This window comes from Rhinatrema bivittatum, chromosome 8 (assembly GCF_901001135.1).
Source record: "Rhinatrema bivittatum chromosome 8, aRhiBiv1.1, whole genome shotgun sequence".
Lineage (NCBI taxonomy): Eukaryota > Metazoa > Chordata > Amphibia > Gymnophiona > Rhinatrematidae > Rhinatrema > Rhinatrema bivittatum.
Window position 1 is genome coordinate 175219838 of NC_042622.1, and position 27421 is coordinate 175247258.

General features: G+C 46.2%; 1 protein-coding gene across 2 annotated transcripts in view; it reads left to right on the top strand.

The window, feature by feature from the left end:
- RPS6KB1 (ribosomal protein S6 kinase B1) overlaps positions 1–27421 on the top strand; it is an 83457-nt gene that overhangs the window by 37758 nt on the left and 18278 nt on the right. For both annotated transcript variants that reach the window (XM_029611547.1, XM_029611548.1), the window contains exons 5-10: positions 1690–1837; positions 3035–3092; positions 4049–4149; positions 16251–16341; positions 16526–16616; positions 26694–26801. In XM_029611547.1, the coding sequence (XP_029467407.1) occupies positions 1690–1837; positions 3035–3092; positions 4049–4149; positions 16251–16341; positions 16526–16616; positions 26694–26801 (597 nt within the window). The remainder of the gene's footprint in view (positions 1–1689; positions 1838–3034; positions 3093–4048; positions 4150–16250; positions 16342–16525; positions 16617–26693; positions 26802–27421) is intronic.

Here is a 27421-nt window from a genome sequence, read left to right on the forward strand (position 1 = left end):
GGAAAGTTAACTCCCACTTTGCACGGCCCCAAAACCTCAGCCCAGCTGCTCTCCTGCCCCGGACTCTTTTCGCTGCAGTGTGGGAACTGAGGCAGCTCGTAGAATTTCAGAGTTGCAGGCCTTGTCTTGCAGAAAGCCTTTTCTGATACAGGAATTTCATTACGGACTGTACCATCTTTTTTTATCTAAGGTAGTATCTTCTTTCCATTTAAATCAGTCCATAGAGCTTCCGGCTTTTCCCTCTTTAGATCGTTTGGATCCTTCCTCTAGGGATCTTAAATTGGATGTACAACAAGCTCTGTTGCGTTATCTTGAAGTTACAAACAATTTTCGATTGTCTGATCATTTGTTTTGTGGAGTGGCCCTCGCAAAGGTCATAAGGTTTTGAAGGCTACAATTGCTCGTTGGTTAAAAGAGACAATTCGTTCAGCTTATCTTCTAGCTCGTCGTGACTTTCCTGAAGGGTTGAGAGCTCATTCTACTAGGTAAAAGGCTACCTCTTGGGCAGAATGTCAGTTAGTTTCTCCTTGGAAGTCGTTGCATACTTTTGCTCGTCATTACCGCTTGGATGTTCACGCTCCAAGTTTGGCAGCCTTTGGAGAGTGGGTTCTCCGAGCGGGACTCTCTGGGTCCCACATTAATTGAATCAGCTCTGGTACATCCCAGGGTCTGGACTGATCCAGGTACATACAGGGAAAGGAAAATTGGTTCTTACCTGCTAATTTTCGTTCCTGTAGTACCATGGATCAGTCCAGTCGCCCACCCTTTATGTCTGTGTATTATATTTGTCTTTTCGGAGAGTCCGCTCGTTCACTGTTTGGGTGATTAAACCGCCTTTCATGCTGTCTATTTTTCTTAATATTTTCTTGTTTATTCCCAATATTTTTTTTTTTTTGGGATTCTGCTTCCATTTAGGATTTGTGAGTTGGAAATTCGTCCTCCTATTTAGATAGCTAGTTAATATGTTAGTAGTTAAATTTCTGCTTTGATACTGCTCAATACTGATTGACTGCAGGTGGTGCTCCAGGGCATAGGTCAGAGTCATTAGAATGTTTTCTCTGCCTCCCTCTGTTGGATTGGTGACATAACCCAGGGTCTGGACTGGTCCATGGTACTACAGGAACGAAAATTAGCAGGTAAGAACCAATTTTCCTTTCAGAATTACTTGTGCTTCCCACTTCCAGTTCCTTCATTAAATTAGACTGCCCAGTTTCTTCTGGTGAAGATGGTGCTTGATCTGATCTGGGAGGCAGATGGTCTGCCCGCTGGGAGAATTTATCTGCCTCTCATCGAGTTTCAAAAGAAGCAGGACTTTCTCCTTCTCATACCTCACTTTATCTGGGGTTTTCTCTGCCCTAGTTACATTTTGGCAAGAGAATGACAGTTTTAAGAAACATCTCCCGACACCTGGCTCTGTACATGCACTGGTCTGCCTCCTTCCCTTCGTGTGACTTCACTGCAGTTCGCTTCTTATGATCGTTCCTTCATTACATTGTGGTTGTCACATTTTCTTCTCTTCCTACTTTTTTTTTTTCCCCCCTCTTTATCTCTTGCCTTTTTAGTATTGTCTGCATTAAGAGACTTCCTGCCTTGTCGCTCCTGAGGTGCGTTATGATAAAGTGCTGTGGGATTCTCAATCTTTCTACAGAACCGGGCCATCTTCTTACAGACATGTTTCATTCCTCGTAGGCCATGATTGTAAGGAATGCGAAAGACACGGCTCACACGAAGGCAGAACGGAACATCCTGGAAGAAGTGAAGCATCCCTTTATCGTGGATTTAATTTATGCGTTTCAGACGGGTGGGAAGCTCTACCTCATCCTGGAGTATCTCAGCGGTCAGTATGGGCTGCAGCAAGGATTCAGGGCCATTGTCCTCTTTTTGGAAAATGCAGTTGTGTCTAGATCTGAAAATCAGCTCATGGTTTTTAAGACAGATCTTTAAACAAGCACAAAAAAAAAAAAGATGCTGGAAATTAATCAGATAAAAAAATGTAGTATCCAGGCTTTGAGTAGACTGAGTAGAGGTCCATGCCAGCGCAGGCCTCCGTGGTATCCTAAGTGCACATACTTTATAGACAGAACCTGCACGTGGAACCTTTTTGGTCCTGTAAATCGGTGCAAGGTGCAACAGGTATACTACACCTTGGGTTCATGAAAGTTAAGGTCTCTGTTCTCGTATAGGAGAAAGAGGTAACAGCAAATGTCCATTTGCCTTGAAAGGGCTATGAGAGAATTCTCTTCTTTTCCATAGTTGGAGGCATTCACCATTAGTTTGGCACAATTTTTTTTTAAATTTATATTCTGCCTTGCAGACACTTCAAGTACGTTCAGGTACTCTAGGCATTTCCCTGTCCCCAAGGGCTGATTGATTAAGCTTTTTTTTTCCCCACAGATGCAGAATGAAGGAAAAGCCTTAGTAAATCAGGATCTATGTTTGTACCTGAGGCAGTGGAAAGGGAAGTGACTTGCCCAAGGTCTCAAGGAGCGGCAGTGGGATTTGAACCCTGGCTGCCCTGCTTCGCAGTCCACTGCTCTTAGCACTAGGCTACTCCTCCACTCCAGTGAAGCATGCCCATGCTAGCAGTTTTCTCCATAGCCATGGCTGCTATCGCTTTAAATGCACAAGCACAGGGTATTTATTCAGAGTATCGCCAGCTGAAAACCCCAAACACTGAGAACCTATTTAGAATACATGCACTCAAAAGTACTAAAACATTCATTTTTCTTTTCTTTTTGTTATTTTATTATATTCTTTTCTTGTTTTTATTTGCATTTTGATTTTTTTGTTCATCGTTTGGTTTATGGTGAGAGAAAAGAAATAAAACACACAAAATAATACCTATCCAGAGTTCCCCCCATCAATGGTGTTATATGTGTACTGGTAAAGAATACCTCCAGTTACAACTAGCAAATGATTCAGAAGTACAGAGTGCATGCAATTGGCTAGAAGAATCTTAAAAATGAGTTTTTGTATTATAGTGAGACGTTTTGGGCTCTTGTGTGTGAAATGTTTCCTCTTCTCCTCTGACTAGGAGGAGAACTCTTCATGCAATTGGAGAGAGAAGGAATCTTTATGGAGGACACAGCTTGGTAAGTGAAAAGCCACACAAGATGTTTCCCAGAGATAATTACTGGCAAACCATACCATGAATAAAATGGGTGAAAATAAAAGTTGTAGTTTAATCAAAGTCATGCTTATTACATAAGATGGGGTGAATTGACATCTTTAGAGAGCGGTTACTAGATGAGAGATCACTCAGGACTGTTTGAGGGATCCATCCTTTACTTCGGTCTATTCTGATAACAACAGTATTCTAAAGATTTTGGATGATTTGTTCTCACCATCCAGCTTAGTGGGAATTGCACCTACTTCGCATCTTCATGTATTTTCTGTATCCTGCCCTTTTCATTTCCAAAGGAAAGTCTGTCCATTGTGGCGCACACATCTTGCTCTGCAGAGCGGATGTAATGGTTCTAGAAACATGCAAAGCTTTGTATATAACCATATGTCTCTCTGCGCTGTGTCTGTAAGGGGTTCCCAGCTACTGGTACAGCTGGTCCAGTGCTTTAAAACTATTTACCAGCACATTTGTGTGGCACATGGATAATGCTAAAGTAAAATGTATTTCAAACTATTTGGTTGGAACTCAAAGCATTAATCACCTAGACATGGTCCATGTCTCTGTCACAACTATTTGATATGTATATCTTGGCAACATTTTTAGGATTTGTATTTTTTTAATATTACAATTTTAAAAAGCCATAAAATAACTTTAACTTGAGAGAGCAATAATCTGCATCTCCCTCCCCATATCCAGCAGGATAGGACATTTTTCAGAAGTGCATTTCTTCCAGACTATCTGCTGATCTCCAGGGTCAGGCATGTCCTGTAATTAATGTGTCTGTTAGTTGAAGCCTACAGTTTTGCCCTTGGGCCCTGTACTGCTCCCACTAGGGGCATTAACTATCAGTAGTAGCACTTTTGTAGTGATTAAGAAATCCTGTTTGTTAAATCATGAAATTAATGTCAAATTCATTTCTTTCAGCTTTTACTTAGCAGAAATCTCAATGGCTTTGGGACATTTGCATCAGAAAGGGATCATCTACCGGGATTTGAAGCCAGAGAATATCATGCTGAATCATCAAGGTGGTGAACCAGTAAATAATAGCACAGTATATAATCCTCTCCTAGGCAGGAACGCCGGCAAATGCTAGAAAGCATTCTGGAAAATTATAGGCTTTTGTTTAGGTACATTGCTTGCAAAATTTCTCAGTCCTGGTGTGGTTTTAGAACTGAATTGACTCAGTTCTGGAGGCCTCTGTCTCCCCTTGTATCTAGTTTGCTTCAGAGGTGAGTGGGGATAGATGACCTGAAGACTGATCTGATGTGCAAACTATGAATCTGCTAAAGACAGAAAATTTTAGAAAAAAATTAAATAAGCCAGCAAATTGCAAAACATATGGCATCAAAAGTGGAGAGTTGCAGAATTTGCGATTTCTTCATGCTTGTAATGCTATTGTCAGTGGCATAGCAAGGGTCTCTGACACCCAGGGACCAATATATTTGTTTTGCCCCCAACCCTCACCACCATCCTCCTTATAAAAATGCTTATAGTCACAGAAACAGCAGACATTTCAAATAACTCCCCTCTTTTTGCCTTCTGCTTCTATGCAACGGAAAAAATAAAACACAAAGGTGCCCCCTACAGCCTAGCGCCTGATCCCCCTGCCCTGCCCTCCCCTTGCTATGCCACTGGATATTGTTGTTCAATTTATTCCAGTACCCTTCTAACTTCCTACTAACCCTCAGTATTCAGATCTTACCATTGAAAAGTCTGCTTCAGAATTGGCAAGAGATGCAGTGTGTTTGATTTTTGTTATCCTCTGGATTACCACATTGTGCGAACTTGCAGGAAGATTAGATTTGATTGGTGGTGGTCGTCTTTCACCGTAACCTAATGAGGCGGCAGGGGGCTGTTTTTCCCATTTACATCATCACTTCACCATTTAAAACAGCAAGTTTGTAATATTCTGTGAAATAGTCTTTGTACCAGCAGAGTCACAGACAGATATCACAGATATTGAATTGATGTGGGAGGTGGTAGTGATGGATCCCCTGTGCAAAGCCTGCGTGTGATGCAATATTGTGCTCCTGAATTCTTAAAAATCTCCTTGTAACTGGCTTCTATGCAGAGGCAGTCTTGGAATGGTCCTGTGTTTAGAGTATACACTCTGCCTGGAGCCCAGAAAAACCTAATCGTATAGTGATGGTTCAGATTGTTTATCCTTTTTCTCTTTTCATGACTCTTAATTAGGAATGCAGTTGTTTTTTTTTTTAATTAATTTGTGGTCTCTGGAAATCCTTACTTCTGACTCAGGGGGAAAAAAAACCCCAAAAATTTTTTTCCTAATAAGTACAACTTTCTTCTTAAGCTCTCTGGTGCTGGTCCTGAGTTAGCTTAGATACAGATTCATTTTTACCAGACATACTTTTTAAAATTACCATACTTGAGACCCAGACAAAATGTATTCCGTTCATTAGAAAAAAAAAAGGTTGAAGGAAAACCAAACTACTGCCAGCGTGGTTTAATAGTAAGGTGAAAGAGGCAACTAAAGCGAATAGCGCATCATTCCAAAATGGAAAGTAGACCTTTGTGTGAGGAAAATAGGAAAAGTATAAGCACTGATAAATTAGAAGTAAAAAAAAAAGTAATTAAGCAAGCTAAGAGAGAATTTGAAAAGAATCTTGCCATAAAGGTAAAAACAAGTAACAAATCCTTTTTCAAGTACATTGAAGAAAAAAGCCTGTAAGATAGTCAATTAGACCGCTAGATGACCAAAGGGTAGAAGAGTGGTCAGGGAAGACTAGGAAATAGTAGAAAAACTAAATGAAGTCTTACTCTTCACTGAGGAGGATGTCTGGGTCATACTCATACTGGAAACATTTTTTTATGCTGATGACTAGGTGTCTAGATGGAATCACTGTGAAAGTGGAGGATGTAATAAATCAGATTAACAGACTAAAGAATAAGAAATCACCATGACCAAATGGTATTCATCCCAAAGTTCTGAAGGAACTCAAAAATGAAATTGCAGACTTACTTCTGGTGATTTGACACCTATCAGTTAAAACAGCCACAGTACCAGAAGGCTGGAGGATGGCCAATGTGGCACCAATTTTTCAAAAGACCTCCAGGGATGATCCGGTAACTATAGACTGGTAAGCCTGACATTGGTGCGAGGGATTGCACTTTGGGTGGCGCATTCGGCCTCCGTTTTTTTATTTGGCTCTCTCAGCGGGCCTTGCCGCGTTCCATTTATGCCTCGTGTGAGCGGCTCCCGAGCTGCGCTGCAGTGGGACTCTGCCTTGGCTGTCTCCCCAGAGGGGAAGGACCTTCCGGCATCGCCATGACTGCTCCAGATAAGCAGCTCAGCGCCAGGCAGGTGCAGGCTGTGAGAGAGACTCATGCTGATCCATTCCCCCTCAGCTCAGGAACAGCGGCCATTTTGGGAGCTTTTCACACGGCTGAGGAGGCATCAGCAGGGGGAGGGGATTTCCCGCCAATTTAAGTCCCGATAGGGCCCGGGGGGGCCTCAGGGGAGCTCTCTGAGGATGAGCAAGACCCAGCCATTAGGGATGCTGTGGGGTCATCCGGGTTCTCCCCAGAGTTTGTCCTTTTTAATGCATCGGGCTTTTTTGGCCAACAATTCCTGAAAAAGAGGGGTCCCAAGGATTAGGATGTTGGTGGACCCACCTAAAAAGCTACCCAGGAAGCTGGAGACCTCCCCTGCTGTTCATGACCTCTGAGGGGCCCTCCGGGGCCCCTCAGAGGACTTGGACCCTGACAATGGTAGTTGCATGCTTTCTCCTCTTCCCCCCCCCAGGGAATCCCGATGTAGGAAATGACTGGGGCCCTGGGGTTCCTCTGGATGGGGATGACCCTAAGGTGGTGCGCTTGTTTCAGCACGATGAGTTGGCTCCTTTAATACCCCATGTCCTAGCAGAGTTGGGCATTGCACCCACGATGGCAGATACTGTTGTGTCCGTCGGTGCCCGACGCCCTCTCTCCGCCCTCCTTACCTCTCTGGCGCCTCCCTCTCCATCCGCTGGAAGATTGGCTACCACAGTGTTCTCCTGCCACTTGTCCTCGGGCATTCCCGGACCAGCTCGACGCTGCAACCACCATGTTTCCTGGAAGCCTAGGGGCGCGCGTGCGGCATGGCCCCAATTGAAGTACCAGCATTGGGGTGAACCTCGGGGGCATCCCCCCGAAGATGACGTCACCCACGACGGATATTTAAGGTTTCAGTATTTGCTAACAAATCGAGTTAGCAAGGGTTTCGCTACCTAAGCTATTCTGCCTCCTCGGACTTACCAGAGGTACCTGCTCCTCGGGGGCCTCGCTCTCTCCTTGTTTTTCAGGTGACAGTCTGGAACCGGTACTTGCTCCTCGAGGGCCCTCATCCCAGACTTACTTCGTATACTCTTCTGCCTGGAAGTCTTCACTACCAACTATCTCAGCTACATCAGTGAGTTACCATCGTTCTCTCTGAGCTTTCCCTGGAACCAGGTACTCACTCCTCGAGGCCCTATACTTTCCAGCTCTTGGGCTTCATTGGGACATTGTGTGAGTGTTACATCTGCATAACCTGCCTACTCACTATATCTCAGGCTCTCTTCAGCTCAGCCTCCAGGGATCGCTGTTCCAGTATCTGAGGGACTTCAGCCCAGACGGGCTTGCCAGCTCACTACTGCCAACTCTGTTGGTTCAGTATACTGTCTAATAAAGAACTAGTGTGTGTTTGTCTCCTAACTCTGCGCCTGACCGGTGGTCCCTCTCTGGATCATTCCCCGGGGGCGTGGTCATCTGCCACTGGTCCAAGGATCCACCCTCAACTATCTGATTGCTCCTCCCGTCAGGCATCAGATCATGAACAGATTGCTAACTCCAAGCAGACTGTTAACTCCGAACTGAACAGATACGAGCTCGGACACAGTGGATCCGGTTCTGGTGGGCTTGCGCATTCTCACTACAACCTTTCCCCTTCATGAGATGATGAAGCATCTCATGCTCCGGGAATGGGATGCTCCAGAGGCAGGCCTCACGGTTGGCAGGAAGATATGTTAGAGCTGTTGAAGGTTCCTAATTGGACGCATCGGTCTCCGCGGTCACGAAGCAGACTACCATCCCAGTTGCTGGGTGGTAGCTTTGAAAGATCTTCAGGATCGCAAACTGAAGGTGCACCTCAAACGGATTTTTGAGGTCTCAGCATATGAGCGGCAGTCTGCTATGTTTATATGCTGCAGTTGAGCTTACGATGGGTGCAGCAGTTGCAAAGCGCCAAAGACCTCTCGCTCCCTGAGGCACAGCAGGCAGAAAGGTTAGAGGCGGCCATGTCTTTTGGCGCTGATGCCCTTTATGACCTTGTTTGCACTTCCTCCAGGACTATGGCCTCAGCGGTTTCGGCTAGGAAACTTTTGTGGCTCCACATTGGGCCATGGATGTGTCCTCAATGGCCCAGCTCGGGGCACTTACCTTTAAGGGGAAGTTCCTTTTTGGGGAGGACATGGAGTAGTTGATAAAACAACTGGGGGATAGCAAGGTGCATAAGCTCCCAGAGGACAAGCCACAAGCTCAAAAAGATTTCCTGGCTTGTTCTCGTTTCCGTAGCCAATGATGCTTTCATCAGAGCAGGGTTTCGGGCGCAGCTCACCAACAGACCTCGGGAAGAACACGGTCTTGGTCTCAATTCTTTTGTGGTCGAAGACCAAACTGTGAAGGACCCTCTCAAGGTTCCGGTGGCGTTAAGTCCACAAAATGAGATGCTGCTAGCCCACTCCTCGGTTCCGCTTATCGGGGGCCAATTGTGTCTCTTCTTTTACCAGGAGTGGGCCAAAATCACATTGGACCAGTGGGTTCTAAGTATGATAGAGCCACAGTTGTGCTTTAGAGTTTGCTTGTCCGCTAAGAAACCTGTCCCTGGTGTCTCCCTGCGGCTCCCCTGTAAAGAAGCAAGTAGTACAGCAGACCCTCCAAAGGCTTCAGGAGCTAGGGGCTATTGATCCTGTTCCCCGCGAGGAGCCTGGACAAGGAAGGTACTCTGTTTACTTTGTCATACCGAATAAGGCGGGAACATTCCAACCATTCCTGGATCTGAAAAAGGTCAATAGAGCCCTGAAGACGCCCCGTTTTTGAATGAAGACTGTTCATTCCGTGATCACAGCAGTGCGAAAGGGAGAGTTCATGGCTTCTCTAGATCTAACAGAGCACTACTTGCATATCGGGATACGCAGAGACCATCGGAAGTTTCTCAGGTTTATGATTCTCTGTCAACATTTCCAGTTTTGCGCCCTGCCATTCAGCCTGGCCACCATCTGCCACCATCTGGCCATCTGCCATTCGGCCTGGCCACCATCTGCCACCATCTGGCCATCTGCCATTCGGCCTGGCCTCCATCTGCTGGAAGGGAGGCAAAACCCAGGTGTCTGGACTGATCCATGGTACTACGGGAACGAAAATTAGCAGGTAAAAACCAATTTTCCTTTATGGAGGTTAGGGCTCTTTTAGCTTGGAAAAGAGACTGAGAGAGGATATGATTGAAATTTATAAAATCATGAGTGGGGTGAAATGGGTAAATAGGGAACAGTTATTTACCCTTTCGAACAACACTAGGACTAGCAGACACTCCATGAAACTAGCAACTGGCAGATTTAAAACAAATCGTAGGAAGTTTTGGGGTTTTTTGCTCACCATGCAATCAAGCTATGAAATCTGTATCCAAAGGTCAAGGCAACTAACACTGGAGTTCCAAAAAGGATTGGAGAAGTTTCCAAAGTAAAAGTCCATAAACAGTTCTTTCCTAGCGTGTAGCCAGATGGACTCAGGACCAGTGGGTTATGCTCCCCTGCCAGCAGATGGAGACGGAGTCAGATTTCAAAGCTGACGTCACCCTATATACACCCCTGCAGTGATCTCAGCCTATCAGTAGATGATAGACTTATCTCTCCCTATGGGATTGCTGTACTTTTTGGAAGGAGAAATTCTACTTCCTAAATTGAAGGAAAATTGAGCCCTGCTCTCCTGTGGTGATTCCTAAAGGGTCCTTCCCCAGTTGAGAATTCTTGTGGTGATTTCCGAGATCCCTCAGAGGTGTGCCTTGGTCTGGTAGCCGGTTCCAGGCATGGACTTTGCTGCTTAAGCAGCTGAAAGGCAGCAGGTGCAGGAAGTCAAGCGAGGCAGTGACGGCCAAAGCCCTCTTCTCCCACAGCCAGAGGCAGTCTCTGTACTCAGTTGGTAAGCGCTGAGCCCAGGTAAGTTTAAAAAAAAAAAAAAAGATTTACCTCCCAATTTGGAGACGTTTGGAAGGGTTTTCAGTAAGCCTTCCTCCAGTCTCCTTGCTCGGCATGTCATACCAACGTCATTCCTGATCCCATTGGAGTAAGGGGCATTGGGTTTTCAAGCAGGTTGAGCGGCCCCAGGTGGGCTACACACTGCATGGTAGGCCACGGCAGTGCCATTTTGCATGTATCTTTGTGTGTACCATATTGCCCTCCATAGTACGTCGGTACGCACAGTGGGTCTGCTGTGTGCATGCACCATGGGCGTACATACACACACAACTTCTGAGTGCAGAACCAGGAACAGCTGGGTGCATGGGCTGTGCATCGCGCCTCGCCCCAGTGCTCAAAATATGTGTGCATAAAAATTTTTTAAGCACGAGCCGATAGAACACACAGTTACCACCGCCAATGGCACCAGCAGCCAAGAAACATAAGCGCCTTTCTCTCTGCGCTTCTTGTCATTAGAGCTTCACAGTCTGACCTGGATTCTAACTTATGTCAGCACTGAGAGGAAGCCCAAGGAGAGCTGGCCTCTCCAGACTTTGCTAAGCCCAGCTTATCCCATTCAGAGGATGGGTTAGCCACAGCCTTAACTGGAAGAACCCCAGATCTGATTACACCTGGGACTGGGTCATCCATGGGAGAGAGCAACTCAGTACCTCCTGTGCTAGGCATGGACCCGGCTGCCTTATCTTGGATGGAATTTTTCCAGGGTCTACAAGACTTCGTACTTACGCAGTTTACTACCTTGCTTGCCCCTGTCCGGGTGGAACCTCAGCCGGTAAGCCCTCCCTCTCCCAGTCCTATCAGCAGACCTCGAGGCATGCCTTACCTTACCATGTTGCATTTTTTTCATAGAGGCAAATTATTGGCCTTGGTTTCCCAGACCCTAAAGAAGCTGGGAGTCCCTGGGACCAATTCTATGACAAAACCAAAGAAGAATCCCATTTTCATCTCTCTACAAAAAGCCTCTTGCTACTTTCCAGTACTGGAAGCCATCTAGGAGTTGATTGACCTGGAATGGGATGCCCCGGAAGCAAGTTTTAAAGGGGGACGAGTGTTAGAAGCTCTATACCCATTGGATCCGGCAGCGAGAGAGCGTTTACGTCTCCCTAAAGTGGATGCGCTGGTCTGTGCTGTCTCTAAGCGAACAACTATCCCAGTGGAGGGTGGAGCGGCCGTAAAGGATGTACACGAGAGACGGATGAAGTCCATCCTTAAACAAGCATTTGACGCAGTAGCAATGACCTTGCAGATCGCTTCTTTTTGTGCTCTGGTAGCTCATTCGTGCCTACTCCTCTCTCAGGCGGTGGATGACGCAGAGTGAATTCCAAAGCGATTATGGAACCCACCGCCACCTTTTTAGCGGATGCGGGCTCAGATCTAGTCTGTACTTTGGCCAGAGGCTTGGCCTTAGTGGTGGCGGAATTGGTCAGCAGGTGCAACCTCTAAGGCAGATCTTAACAAAGTGAATTGGAAAAACTAGCCAGTAAATGGGCGAATTTCCAGTCCCCTGGCTACCGGAAGATAAGAGGAAGCAGTTACAAGGCCCCTCGCCTATGAGGGGCCGATCCAGGGGCTCTCAACATTTTTGCCCTTACAGAAACTCGACATTTCAGAGGTCTCGGCCCTTTGGGAGGTCTCAGTCCTTTCGTAGTCGACAGCCTGAGAGAGGGGCAGGCTCGGGTTCAGGTTCATCCCAAACCCCCCCAGTGAAATTTTGCTGACCCACCCTTGGAACGAGGAGATAGGCGGTCTACTATCCCTCTTCTACCAGCATTGGGTCAAGATCACTTCGGACAAATGGGAGCATTCCTTGGGACGTATTCATGATGTCTCCTTACCACTCTCAGCACAAGAAGCAGGCAGTGGAGATTTACTTTTCTAACATTCCTCAGGATGAGGGCTATAATCTCAGTACCTGCTTCCCAGGAAGGTTCCTTTCATCTCATGGACCTAAGAGTGTCAACCGACATCTACGAGTGAATCATGTCCTCATGGAAACATTACGCTTGTGATAATGGCCATACAATCGGGAGAGTTCTTAACCTCCCTGGACCTATCCAAGGCCTACCTACATATTCCAGTCTGTCTAGAACAGTTTCCTACGCTTTGCGGTACTGGGTCGCCATTATCGGTTCCAGGCACTGCCGTTTGCCCTATCCACCGCTCCCAGAGCATTTTCCAAGATTATGGTGGTCGTAGCGGCAGCATTGAGAAAAGAGGGAATCCTGGTACACCCATACTTCGATGACTGGTTGACCCTGGCCAGATCCATGGAAGAGAGTCTCCGGGTGACCAACAGGGTGACCACTTTGCTCCAGGAACTCGGTTGGGTAGTAAACCTGGACAAGAGCAGTCTCAAGCCTTCCCAGTCCTTGGAAAATCTGGGAGTCCGGTTTGACACAAAGCAGGGCATCTTCCTTCCGATCATGTGGATAAGGAAGTTGATGTACCAGGTACGTCAGTTGATGAGCTCGATACGCCCGACGGTGTGCAGCTATCTCCCAAGTTCTCAGTTTGGCAGCAACAGTGAAAGTGATGCTGTGGTCTAGGGCATACATGCGACCACTTCAGCACTCACTGCTGTCACGTTGGAACCCGCAGTCTTAAGACTATTTGATTCGCCTCCACCTGCCAATGGGTGCGTGCTCTTGGCTCCAGTGGTGGCTGCAGAAGCTCATCTGAGCAGGTGTTTGCCCCTGTCTTCAATGAAGTGGCTGGTCCTCACGACAGATGTGAGTCTCCTGGGCTGGTGTGCTGACTGTCAGGAAATGTCATCCCAGGGACTCGGACCGAAGAAGAGGCCCTCTGGAACATTAGCCGCCTGGAAGCCTAGGCAATCAGATTGGCGTGTCTACAGTTCAGCCACAGACTCCAGGTTATGTCGGACAACACAATGACGGTAGCCTACATCGATTGCCAGGGTGGAACCAAGAGCCAGCAAGTATCACAGAAGATAGACCTCCTTATGAAATGAGCGGAAATACATCCACAGATTATCTCAGCCTCCCACATCACAGGAAAAGACAACATCAGAGCAGACTTTCTAAGCAGGGAGGGTCTGGATCCAGGAGAGCGGGTGATGTCTGTCAAAACCTTTCAACTGATAGTACATCCCTGGGGCCTCCCATCCATCGACCTGGCTGCATCTCACAATGCAAAGGTTTCCTGATCCTTCAGTCGGAGAAGAGATCTGTGGTTCCTGGGGATCAATGCTCTTATTCAGACCTTTCCGGAAGAAGAGTTGCTATACGCCTTCCCTCCGTGGCCCATGCTGAGCAGGGTCATTTGCAGAATCAAACACCACAGGAGATTAGTTCTACTAGTAGCTCCAGATTGGCCCAGGCATCCGTGATATGCGGACATGCTGAGACTCCTTGTGGAGACCCCCTGTGCCTCCCACTGCACAGGGACCTGCTACAGTAGGGACTGGTCCTTCACGAGGATACAACTCTATTCTGTCTTAAGGTCTGGCCCTTGACGTATCGCCTGATGAAGCGAGGATATTCGGTGCGGTAATTGCCACCTTACGCAACACTCAGAAGTTCTCTATGTTCCTAGCATATGTGCGGGTCTGGAGAGTATTTGAGGCCTGGTGTGAGGAACGTGGCATCCCACCTCGGGCGGTCAAAATCCCACTTACTCTGGAATTTTTGCAGGAAGGCTTGAATAAAGGTTTGGCCCTTACCTCCTTGAAGGCGCAGGTAGCGGCTCTCTTCTGTTTCAGGGACGAGGTGAATAGAACCCCCCCCCATCGACTCACCTGGACGTGGCCCGTTTTCTGAAAGGGGTAAAGCACTTTCGGCCACCTCTATGGTGGCCGGTTCCCTTGTGGAATCTTAATCTAGTATTTAAATTTTTGGCAGGGCCCTCCTTTCAGCCACTACGCAGTCTTTCTTTGCATTTTATTAACCTTGCATTTTATTAACCTTGAAAATGGTGTTCTTGGTGGTTGTATGCTCGGCACGTCTCATCTCTGAAGTGTAGGCATTGTCATAATGGGAATCATTCCTCTGGATGACTCCAGGAATGTTACAGCTTTGTACCGTTCCATCCTTCTTGTCCAAGGTAGTCTCGGAGTTTCATTTGAATCAGTCCATTTCGTTGCCATCCTTATATAAACACAAGGATGCAGAGGAATACCGCCTCCTCCGTTATTTGAATGTCAGTAGACTTTTGGTGCAGTATCTGGAAGTTTCAGAACCGGCCTGAAAGATGGACCGCCTGTTTGTCCTTCACGGTGGAAGAAAGCGAGGCGAACCAACTTCGCGGGCTCCCATAGCTCGTTGGATTAAGGAGGTGATTATGGGAGCCTGTGTGGAGGCAGGAAAGCCACTATCTTCTCAGGTTAAAGCTCATTCCACTAGAGCTCAGGTGGTTTCATAGGTGGAAGTTAGACTAAGATCTCCCGTCAATATCTGCCATGCAGCGATGAGGTCCTCCTTGTACACTTCTCCTGGTTCTATCGCCTGGACTTACAAGTCTGAGAGGACGCAGCCTTTGTGAGGGCGGTATTAACCGGACCGAGGGCAGCCTCCCACCCTGATCTGGAGTAGGTAGTGTACATCCAATTGGTCCTGAGTCCATCTGTCTACACTAAGGAAAACAAAATTATCAAGTAAGTAATTTCTCCATTAGCCAGATAGCCTTGGGAAAGCCAGCGCTTATCACTGGAAGTGAGATGCAAGAAACAGATCAAGTATTAGGGATCTAATGGGTACTTGGACCTGGACTGGCCGCTGTTGGAGACAGGATGTTGGGCTCGATGGACCTTGGTTTGACCCAGCCTTGGCACTTTTTATGTTCTTTTTGGTTAATTATGAACTCTCATGAACTCTTGACCTCTCTAACATTACATTAGGACTGTTGAAAGATTACAGTTCCTTACAAGCAGATGGGTGCTAGTGTATTTCAAAATGTGATTCACTTGTGAACATTAATAAGCTCAAGAAGGCTTATTATAAAGAATTAGACTTGAAGAGTTAAGATGTAGATGGTTTCACCGAGGCAAAGATACTGTCTTAGTCCCATTCAAGATATAATCTGTGGAAGAGAAAACTGAGGGTGAATAACTGTAGTATTTTAAATACAGAAAGGTGAGGTTATAAAGAGGATGATGAATGATTGGTCTTCATTTCCACTGGGGATATGACAAGAGGTAATGGATTTTAATTGTAGCAAGGAACATTTATGTTGGGCATTCTAACCTTAAGCATAGTTAATCACTGGAAGAAGTTAGCTAGGGAGGTAGTGGAGTCTCCATTACTGGAGGTTGAAAGTAGATTAGATAAACATCTGTCTAGTATAGCTTTGATATAGTGTATTTTAGATTGGTGTAAATGTTCTTCTATCTATTTCATTCTTGAATTTATTCACTGCCTATCTCCAAAGGACCCAAAGCAACTTACAACAATGCAATAAATAATAAAACACAAAATATAAAGCAAATAAAAACAGCATTATAAAAAGTACATTGATAATAAATTACAAAATGCAGTTAATATGACAATTCAAAAATACAAAAGCAATATCTTAAACCCAATCTTATACCTCCAAAATTTCCATCCTTCCTCTTTCACGGAATGATTGGAAACATCACAAAACCCTAGTCTCCACAATGCACTACTCTATTGCCACCCACAAAGGGGTGTAAGCCACCGGCAGCAACCTGAACTCTGGAACTGGGATGGCTGTTCACCCCTGGAACTGGGCAGCTGTTTACCCGGATGCCAGTACTGATGACATCAGGAGATGGCACCACGCAGTCTGGGACTGGAGGTTGCAGGGAGAAAAAGGGATCTATAACCAACCTTTTTACAATTTCTTCCTTCCATTTCTATAATCGTATAACTTCAGAGTCCTGCATTGTTCAGCACTAGTGATCTGTTCACCTTTCTTTTCAGGCCATGTGAAGCTGACTGATTTTGGACTGTGTAAAGAATCTATTCATGATGGGACAGTCACGCACACGTTCTGTGGGACGATCGAATACATGTGAGCTACCTAAAGCATGTTTCTAACTTTCTCGGGAGGTATCACATTGATCTTTTGATAGACAATAGTGCTTTGTGGTTGAAATGGGCGACTTTGATGTTGGGTTTTTTTGTTCTTGGAACCTGTATATATGGACAAATGCCTTTAAAAACATGCTCATTCTCTATCCTTGTTCTCACTACAGGGCCCCTGAAATCTTGATGAGAAGTGGGCACAACCGTGCTGTGGACTGGTGGAGTCTGGGGGCACTCATGTATGACATGCTGACTGGAGCAGTAGGTGCACTATTACACATTTCATGGATCTTATTTCCCAGGGTTGACCAAATAACTCATTTTATTTATTTATTTATTTATTTTTGAGTATTCTGCATATTTCCTAGTCACCTAAAGAAGTTTTATTTATATATTTTAAAACCCCAAAAGCTGGGGGTTGGCTTGTGAGGAAACTGAATGTGCTGCTGTTGGAGGCAGGCGATGACATGGCATGACCTGAGTTGACATGAATTTAGTTTCACAGTGTGCATTAAGTCCTGTAGGCGCTCTATGCATGTGGCACTACATCCATGCCACACAACCTGCACTCCAGGTTCTGATCATCAACGTCACTATCCTCACTCGCAGAAGCCACAGGCCTTTTCCTGTGCGTACCCCAGATCAGTCCAGACAAGGTCTTGTGTTTATGTTAAACCACATAGAAATTTTGATAAGTAGTATATAAATTTTTAAAATAAATAAAGTGGGTTTATGCATCCCTACCAGCAGATGGAGGCAGAGAACAAAACATAACTGAGTGCGCCACCTGCAATCCCTCAGTATTTCTCTGTCTCCAGCAGATGGTAGAGGTGCTAAACCTGCAGTCTGAAGTTTTTATTTTTTAAAAGGTTTTGAAACACAGAAGATTCCTGGAAGGTTCCCCAAGGTGTTAGGTTCCTTTGTGGGCCATCCCTTGGGTCGAGCTGGGCGAGTGGGGGGTTGGTAATCCCTGAGCTAGCTCAGAATGTGGTGGTCAGAGGGGTTTGAAAGCCAGGGGTTCCTGGTTCCATCACCCCTTCTGAGTCCTCATCTCCAACACCTGATCTCCCTGGCGTCCAGAAGTTAGGGAAGTATCCTTTTCCCTTTTGCTGTTCTTTCTGTGGCTTGTGCCTTTAAGAAAGAGAAAAAAAAAGTTCAATTATAGCAGGATCGCCGGCAGAGTTGGAGCTGTGTTGAGAGGCCTTTTCTGCCAGGAGGCAGGGCCAGTGAGTGAGGGCTAAAATCTTCCAATCGGTGGGCCGGTGGCTTGATTGTGCCACTGACTGGTTGTTTTTCGCGGCAGGGGCTATTTTTAGTCCGACCACATTTTGGCCCGATGCCGGCTCAGCGTGGGAAAAGTTGCTGCGGTACGCAAGGAGTTTTAATCTCTGCAACCACGTTTTGTACAGACTGCGCCTCGGGGGAGGCAGGAACATCCACAGGACCTCTGGGGGGGAAATCAATGCACAAGGTCGGCTGGCCTGGTTTTGCAGGCCCCAGGGAGGCTGGAGGAGCCAGCAGCTCCTCCAGCAGCCATGTTGAAAGCACATGGCAGGAGCAGGAAAACCTTTCCAGGGCCTCGGGATTCCCCTCCCCTGCTTTCTTCTGTCCATTTACCTACTGCTGGGTGCAGGGAAAGGATGGAGGTACTGGGGGACGAGATTCAAGGGAGGTCCACTCCGGATTCGGAGCCCTTTTCTGTGGATTTTGTCCTGCTTCTTCATAAGGCCTATCTGGCCAAGAAGGAAGCAGGCTCCAGGCACCCACTCCCCAAACAGCCCCCAGTGGCTAAGAAACCTCGTGGGGGGGGGGGAGGGAGGGAAGGAAAGAGACCTTGAGGGGGCTATTGTGCCTTATTCGCCTGGGGCGGTTCATGGCAGACGGTGAGGACATGACTGAGGACTTGGACAGGCTTGATCGGGGGCCGGATGATCCCATGGACCCGGTTTTGGATTCAGTCACTGGTGTGGAGGATCACTTGCTGGACATGGCCGATGCCCCAGTAGGTGGAGGATGATGACCCTCATGTGGTTTGTTCCGCAGGGAAGAGCTGGGTCCCCTGATTCCTCAGATCTTGGAGGTGTTGGGGATCAAGGTGACACAGGAGGCTTCAGATGATGAGGGAGTGAACCCGGTCCTAGAGAGGCTGCGTGGACCTCCTAAGGCCTTTCCTTTTCCTAAAATGGTGAAGAAGTTGGTGGAATGGGAGTCTTCCAAGGCAGGCCTGAAGGTGGCCAGAGCTATGGCCAAGCTGTATCCCTTGCCGGAGCAGACCCTGAACACCTAGAAAATTCCCAAGATGGATGCGGAGGTTTCCACAGTGACCAAGAAGACGACCATCCCAGTTGCAGGGTCTGCCGCTCTGAAGAATGTTCAGGACCGTAAACTGGAAATTTTGTTGCAGCGGCTGTTTGAGGTTTTAGCCTTGAGTCTTCGGACGGCGGTCTGCGGACGTTTGATACAGAGATCCTGCTTGTGCTGGGTGCAGAACGCACACGAGCTGGTGGCAGGAGCGGCGGTGGAGTCCGCCCAGGCTGCCCGTTTGAAGGCCAGTGTGGCCTATGTAGCGGATACTCTCTATGACTTGATCCGGAAATCTGCCAGAAATATGGTCTCGGCAGTGGCAGTGCGGAGACTGTTGTGGTTATGAAATTGGTCAGTGGATGTGTGGTCAAAGGCCCAGCTGTCTAATCTCCCGTTCAAGGGCAAATTGCTGTTCAGAGAGGATTTGGAGCAACTCATGAAATATTTGGGAAAGTCGAAGGGCAATAAGTTGCCCGAGGACAAGAAGGCCATTAAGAAGTCTTTTCCACTGCGTTCTCACTTTCAAGATGCAAGAAGATTTCGGTATAGTAGGCCTTCGGGGTATGCAACACAAAAGCAGGGAGCAAGCAGGCAGTCGTCCTTTCGGACACAGCATAGATCTCCTCGGGACTGTGCTTCCCAGGGAGGAGGAGGAAACCAGCTCAGCCAATGAAGGTGAGCTGGTCCACTCCTTCCTGGAGGCAATTAGAGGGAGGCTGTCCCTTTTTTTACGATGAGGGGACCAAGGTCATGTCGGACCAGTGGTTACTGGAGGTGATCAGAGACGGTTACACCTTAGAATTTTCTTGGCCGCTCAGGGATGCCTTTGTAGTCTCCCGCTGCGTCTCCCATTGCAAATGGGAGGCAATGCAGGAGACTATGCAATGACTTCTTCGTTTGCAGGCCATTGTTCCGGTTCCCCTGCAGGAGAGGGACCAAGATAGGTATTCAGTGTATTTCGTGGTTCCCAAGAAAGAGAGACATTTTGGCCCATTCTCGATCTGCAGAAGGTCAATGTTGCTCTCTGAGTGCCCCATTTTCGAATGGAAACCTTGTGAACAATAATAGTGGCAGTACGCAAAGGGGAATTTCTGGCCTGCTTGGATTTGACGGAGGCCTATCTCCATATTCCCATCAGGAAGAATCACCAGAGATTTCTGAGATTCATGGTTCTCGGAGAACATTTTCAGTTTCAAACCCTTCCCTTCAGATTGACGATCGTGCCGCATACATTCACCAAAGTAATGGTGGTGGTCACAACTGCTCTCAAGAGGGAAGGGATTCTGGTGCATCCATACCTGGACAATTGGCTCATCAGGGCAAAATCAGAGGCAGAGTGCGGTTGTTCATTACGCCAGGTCAAACAGCTCCTAGACTCTTTGGGCTGGGTGACGAATCTGGCAAAGAGCCATTTGGAGCCGTCCCAGTTGGAGTATTTGGGGGCTCAGTTCGATACTCTGTTAAATGTTCCTGACTGCGGAGAGAGTGGCCAAGTTGCAGGGTCAGGTTTGTCATCTTCTGAGGTTGACAGTTCCCAGAGTGTGGGACTATTTGCAGGTCCTGGGTTCTATGGCTTCTACACGGGAGTTAGTTCCTTGGGCCTTTGCTCATATGCGGCCTCTGCAGAGGGCCTTATTATCCCTCTGAAGTCCAGTTTCGGAGGAATTCCAGTTTCCATTGCCTCTTCAAGGGGATGCCAGATCCCATCTGTCGTGGTGGCTGTCCTGGAGCAAGTTGGAGAGAGGAATGGACCTGGAGGTCCTCGACTGGGTGGTGACGACCATGGATGCCAGCCTCAAAGGTCGGCTCAGGGGCAGTGGTCACCAGAGAAAGCTTCCTGGTCCATCAATCGATTGGAGACCAGGGCAGTTTGGAAAGCCCTGCTTGTCTTTCTGCCGTTCATTCAGAGCAAGTTGCTTCAGGTGTTTTCAGATAGTGCCACATCAATCATCAAGGCAGAATGAGAAGTCGTCTGCTGGTGCAGGAAGCGCAAGATCTGTTTGTTTGGGTGGAACAAAACCTAGCAAGAATTGCAGTGTCGCCCATGGCAGGCGTGGACAACGTGCAAGCGGACTATCTCAGCAGACAGCAGCTGGATCCCGGGGAGTGGGAATTGTCGGCGGAAGCCTTTGCCCTGATCCAGAACAGGTGGGGTACGCCGGATCTGGACTTCATGGCAGTTCCAGGGAATGCGAAGGTGGCCCAGTTCTTCAGTCGCCAAAGAGAGGTTGGTTCCGAGGGCATAGACGCTCTAGGACAGCCTTGGCCGTCAGGTCTGTTGCCGTACGTGTTTTCCCCGTGGTGTCTCATAGGGAGAGTGTTGCGCTTCGTCAAGCTACGTCCGGGCAGAGTGATTCTAGTGGCACTTGAGTGGCCGCACAGGCCATAGTTTGTGGATCTAGTTTATGTGGCAGTAGATGGACCCCTTCAACTAGCACATTTGCCAGGATTGCTGTGGCACGGACCCATATTTTCAGACCGAGCAGACTACTTTTGTCCAGCAGCTTGGCTTTTGAAAGGAGGCGGCTTCGCATGAAAGGGAACTTGGACTCTGTGATTACTACCTTATTGGAAGCCCATAGATCCTCTATGTCTTTGGCTTATATACGTGTTTGGAGAGTGTTTGAACAGTGGTGTCTGCAGAATGGGTTTCAGACCTTCAGAGTGGAGATTCCACAGGTGTTATCCTTTCTGCAGAGCGGCCTTGAAAAGGGCTTGGCATATAATTACTTTCGGGTACAGTTGGCAGCCTTAGGGTCTCTTTTAGGCAAGGTACAGGGCAGGCTGTTAGCTGCCCATCCTGATGTGGTTCGTTTCTTAAGAGGGGCGAAGCATTTGTGTCCTCCAGTCCGGAAGGTGTGTCCACCCTGGAATCTTAACCTGGTCCTCAGGATTCTGTGTGGTCCCCCATTCGAGCCGGTTAGAAGGGCATCTGTGAAGGATCTGACTTTGAAGGCTGTTTTCTTGGTGGCTATTAGTTCTGCCAGAAGAATTTCGGAGCTTCAGGCGTTGTCTTGTAAAGACCCCTTTTTGAGGATTTCGGACGATGGGGTATTGTTGCAGACAGTTCCTTCCTTTTTACCTAAGGTGGTGTCATCTTTCTATCTTAACCAGTTGGTTGAGCTTCCGGCCTTTCCGAATTTGTCCTCTTCAGAGCCATTGGCAAAGGAATTGCACTGTTTGGATGTGCGACTGGTGCTCTTGCGATATCTTAAAATGACAAACTCTTTTCGGCGATCTGATCATTTGTTTGTCCTTTTTTAGTGGTGCCAAGGAAGGAGACAAAGCTTCCAAGGGCACTATTGGTAGATGGCTGAAAGAAGCTATAAGTTCAGCTTATATATGTAAGGGTCGTCTAGTTCCAGAGGGGTTGCGAGCACATTCTACTAAAGCGAAGTGCCAATTTTTATCTCCACAGGAGATCTGTCGTGCTGCGACATGGTCTTCTCTTCACACTTTCACGAAACATTACCACCTGGATGCGCAGGTGCCTGACGAGGCGACATTTGGGGAAAGTGTATTGCGTGTGGGTCTTTCGACTTCCCGCCCAGTGTAGGGGAGCTTGGGTACATCCCACTTGTCTGGACTGATCTGGGATACGTACTGGAAAAGAAAATTTGTTCTTACCTGATAATGTTTGTGCCTGTAGTACCACAGATCTGTCCAGAGACCTATCCCCTTTAATCGAAAGATTCCCTCGCTTCTGGAAGTTATTGAGACAGTCTGTAAATATCTGCAGAGTTGCTGGTTTGTGTACATAAGTTTATTTTGTTCATTGCTTCTTATGTCAAGGGTCCTGGTTCCAGGGGAACCCAACTGATTTTCTTGGCTCACCTTTAGTTTATGATGCTTTAATCTAAATATCTTGGCTTAGGTACAGGGCAATACTGAGGACTGCAGGTGGCACTCTCGGTTAAGTAGCAGTGCCTCAAAGGTTTGTTCTCTGCCTCCATCTGCTGGTAGGGATGCATAAACCTACTTGTCTGGACTGATCTGTGGTACTACAGGAGCGAAAATGATCAGGCAAGATCATTCCTTTCCTCCTTCAGCTTTTCTCTAATAACAATTATTGATTAGAAATGGGGAGTAAATAAGTATAGTTGCATCAAATAATACAGCAGAACTGCAACAGGCATTTCATTCCAGACTGTTAACTGCAAGCCTGGCTGGAACTTTCATTCATTCATTCATTCATTCATTCATTTTCCACAAAGTATCAAGATGGGATCCAAATTTAAAACATAAAATGCAAACTTCAAATATGCAATAACCAAATACACATAAGAGCATTAAAAAAAATAACAATCAAAATGCAAAGTACATCAACAATTATTACATAAAATACATTGACAAGCTAGCATTTTTCCTAAAATAAATTTAAAATAGAAGACTGAATGAATAGATTGTTTTCAAATTTTCGGGGAGTTTATAGGTTCCCATTGAAAACTTGATTACATTGGTCCTTATTTATTTGAAAACAGTGTTTTTGCGTAGTGGAAGGATCATTGGGAAAGGTTTGTCTTTTTTTTTTTCTGATGATACCAAAAGACAAGCAGGAAAGTGTAAAACATGAGGATGGATCTAGCAAAGCTCAAGGAATGGTGTAAGATTTACTGCTGAAAGGCGCAGAGTGATAACATCTGGGATGCCGTACTGCAAGGGAGAGGTGCAGTATTGGAGGTGAAATTCTTCTAAGCACAAAAGAGGAGCAGGATCTGGGTTTGATTGTATCTGATGGTGGCCAAACAGGTAGATAAAGCAACAGCAAAAGCCAGAAAGATGCTTGGCTGCATAGGGAAGAGGAATGGTCACAGAAAAAGGGAGGTGATATTGCCCCTGTCCTCACTTAGAATACTTTGTACAATTCTGGCGACCGCACCTTCAAAAGGATATAAACAGGATGGAGTCGGTCCAGAGGGTGGCTACTAAAATGGTCAGTGGTCTTTTTCTAAAGCATATGGGGATAGACTTAATCTAAACATGTACATCTTGGAGAGATAGGGGAGATATGATAGAGACATTCAAATATCTCAAAGGTTTCCATGCTTAGGAGGTGAACCTTTTTCAATGGAAAGGAGGATCTAGAACAAGGGCTTATAGGATGAGGGAGAAAGGAGATAGACTCAGGAGTAATCTAAGGAATTATTTCTTTACAGAGAGGGTAGTGGATATATATGGAATGGCAAAAACAGTATCTGAATTCAAGAAAGCAAGGGAGACCTGTGAGGGAGTGATAGGAATTGTAAGGTAGATAAATTGGATGGGTGGGTAGACTAGATGGGCCATATGGTCTTTCTGCCATCATATTCCTCTGATTCTATTACTCGTGCTCAGCATTCACACATAGGAATCGGTGATTCTAATTCCCTTCTCAGCTCCTGGAGATGATGATAATGATTTTTTTTTTCTTGTTGTGTGGTGATCACAATAAAAAAAAAATCATCTCCAAAAATAAAGTTGGAAATGTCTGGGCCATTCTGCTGACACAGTAGCAGAGTTGTGTGAGACTTGGATTTGATTTCTGGGGCTGGGAGAAGCTGCAGAGATGGCGTTCACAGCTCCTGGTGGGGAGGGGAGTCTGCCATTTCACAATGGGGGTCGGGCTCAGAGTGCATGAGCACAGAGTTCCAGAAGGAGCCATGGGGAGGGGAAAGAAATGGAGCAAAACCCCAGACAGCTGCAAATGAAGACTCCTCATGGTTCAGACTGAGCTGGAAGCCCAAAGGAGCAGAAAGAGGAAACTGTTGAATAAATTAAAAGAAAAAAAGTCTGAAACTTATAGGTCTGTTTCATGAGCTGTCCAAAGCAATAACTGATAGTAAAGGAATTGCAACGTTGACAGATTTGAGGAGATTATTTTATGTGACTGTGCTTTTCAGGCTCTGAAAACAATGCATTTTGTAATATTTGACTAATATATATATTCCTTTTTTTGTGGATAAGCAGGGCTAAATTGGCTATTGCATGTGGGTGATGTCAACCTGCGGCACCAAATGGACTCATCTTTCCTTGCTAGTAGAGTTTTGAGTTCAACTGAGTATGTGTGAGAGTTCCCATGCAGTTGTTGCCTCAAGAGCTGCCTCAGTCATTTTTGTCCAAGAACAGCATGGAAGTGTACTCAGTCTCTCTAGATATATATTTTTTTTAATCCTTTAAAATGTCTGATTCTTTTTTATTATTCCCTTCAGTTTTCCTCCTTTTAGTTGCCTTGCTACACTGCAACACCATGGAACTTTTCAGTGCTACCAAAAAAAACCCAAAAAAACTTTAGCCTCTTCAAAATGGCCAACAAAGAAGAAACCCATAGTGAGCCATTTCAGAACTCCCATCTGAGGTAAGGTGATGTCTCTCCCATAATGTTATTTCCTGGGTCTGGATCATGACCAAGTAAACTGTTCTACCTGTGGACAGATGTCATTAGGCTCTCGACACATAGAGGAACTACGTGAATCTCTCAGAAGCCTCAGTAGATCCTCCTCCTGCAATGCAGCATCAGCTGCTTCGCTGGGACACGAGTTGAGCAGGAGCTCCTCAGAGACTCCCCCCATTGGCTCAAATCAAAGCTGCAGGGCAGAGGGATACAATCCGCTCTGCATCGAAGGAAAACGTGACATCGTTTGCTGCCTCTGGAAGCTGCATCGCAAAATGGTAAGTTGGCTCTCAACACATCGAGGCACTCTGATGCATCAACCCACCATTCTAAAGGCCTATCAGTTCACAGCACAAAACAAGTGTGGTTGGCTGTTTGAAGCTGATGCTTCAGTGCATGCATCAGCAAAAATATCCTCCCTCCACACTCCATCGAAGCATTCGATGCACCGAGCCTGAACCAAAATTATTGAGCTGCATTACCCACGCATTAGGTTCTGTATGAGCAATATCATGGTGAATGCTTGATCTGTTGTCAGAAACGCTCTCTCCTGCAGCAGATCTATCCAATGGATTTCATTCTCTGAGCAGATACTAGATTTGACTTCTCAAAATTGACCAGAAAGTCCAAATTTCATAAAAGATGGACCATTTTGTGTAGGGAAAGCAACACATTCTTGAGAGCTCACTGTCATTAGCCAGTCATCCAGGTATGGGAAATCTTGAATCTACTGGCAACACAGATGTGCAGCTACCACTGCAAGACATTTGGTAAAGATTCTCGGAGCTGCCAATAAGGCAAGCTGGAGAGAATCCACTTTAAAGCGAAGATAGCTCCAGTCAGAAGGATGGATGAACCCATTAGATTGAGAGCGCACATCCATTCATGCTTTTGGATGAAAGGGAGAATCATGCTGAGGGAAATCATTTTGAAGTCCTCTCGAAGTAGATGTTTGTCCAAGGGTCTCAGAATCAGAATAGGCCTCAATCCTCCTGATTTCTTGGGGATGAGGAAATATTGGGAGTAGAAACCCTGTCCATGATGGAATGCAGGGACTGGTTCTGTCATTCTTTGGTGAAAAAGTGATTTGCATTTCCCGGCAAAGTTATGTCAAGTGAAACTGATGCAGTCAAGATTCAAGCAGTGTGGCGGGAATAGTAGCCAGGAGAAACACAAACAGCATTCATTCTCCACAGTTTGGAGGACCTAGAGGTCCTTGACTATCTGATGCCATGCCTCCAAGAAGATTTGGATCTTGTCCCTCACTTGAATGGAGTTCAGAGGGATGAAAAACCAGGCCCAGTGACATGCTTGAACTGTTGTGTAGTCTTAGGCTGTTGGCACTCACTCCCCTGGGGTCTGACTGGAAGTGGTTGATAACCCACCTGCCTCCGTGGAAAGTGAATTACCTAGCTAGATTTAGCTATGCGTTAGACTGAGGAGGCTCGTGAGGAAACGCCCATGCGGGAACTCCCACACATTCTCAGTAAGGCTCAAAGCTCTACTATTTTGGAGGGATTAGTCCATTCGGTGCTGCCGAATGACGCCACCCACAATTAATGGCTAATTCAGCCTGCTATATACAGAAAACACCATCTACGGTGAGCAAACTTGCAGTCTAGTTTTCTCCTGCTGCCTTTCACTACCATGTTACCGTTTTTCAGCCCCCATTTACTGGTGAGAACCGGAAGAAAACAATTGACAAGATTCTTAAGTGTAAGCTCAACCTGCCTCCCTACCTCACTCAAGAAGCTAGAGATCTGCTTAAAAAGGTAAATGTTTGTTGTAGATTGGGGAAAATTGTTACTAATTTGAATATTTACAAATAGCTACTGTTCTCCCTGGTAGATCTATTTTTCTTTCTGTTCATATTGGTGGATCTTACCAGCTTCTGCCTTTATAATTTCTTGTCTGTGGGCAGTGAGCAAATATATTTGATTTTGATGGGTTTTTTTTGCTATGTTTAACTTTTAATACTGAATTTGTTTTTGTTTATCAATGTAATCCTATTTAGAACACACCATTTCTCCGAAAACACATTGTGCAAAAGTAACATCAGCAATATGAGAAAATTAAAATGAATAAACTTACAAAATACATCATGAAACACTTAAAAAAAAAAACCAAAACATATTTTACTGAAAGGACTTGGAAAATAGATTGACTTAATCAGTTTTGGGTTTTTTTTAATGTACTTATATAATATGCATATTCAGACTCCGGTTGCCTGCACTATGCTTGTGCTAGATACTCATAGTTCACTGTAAGGTTCCTGGTGCAATGTATGTAAACATCATGTGATGGAGTTTGGAACCTGTATGACGGTCCCAGGAAAAGTCATCGTTAAAGGGACTGCTTTACCTTCAGAAATGGTTCTTTAGAAAACTTTGGA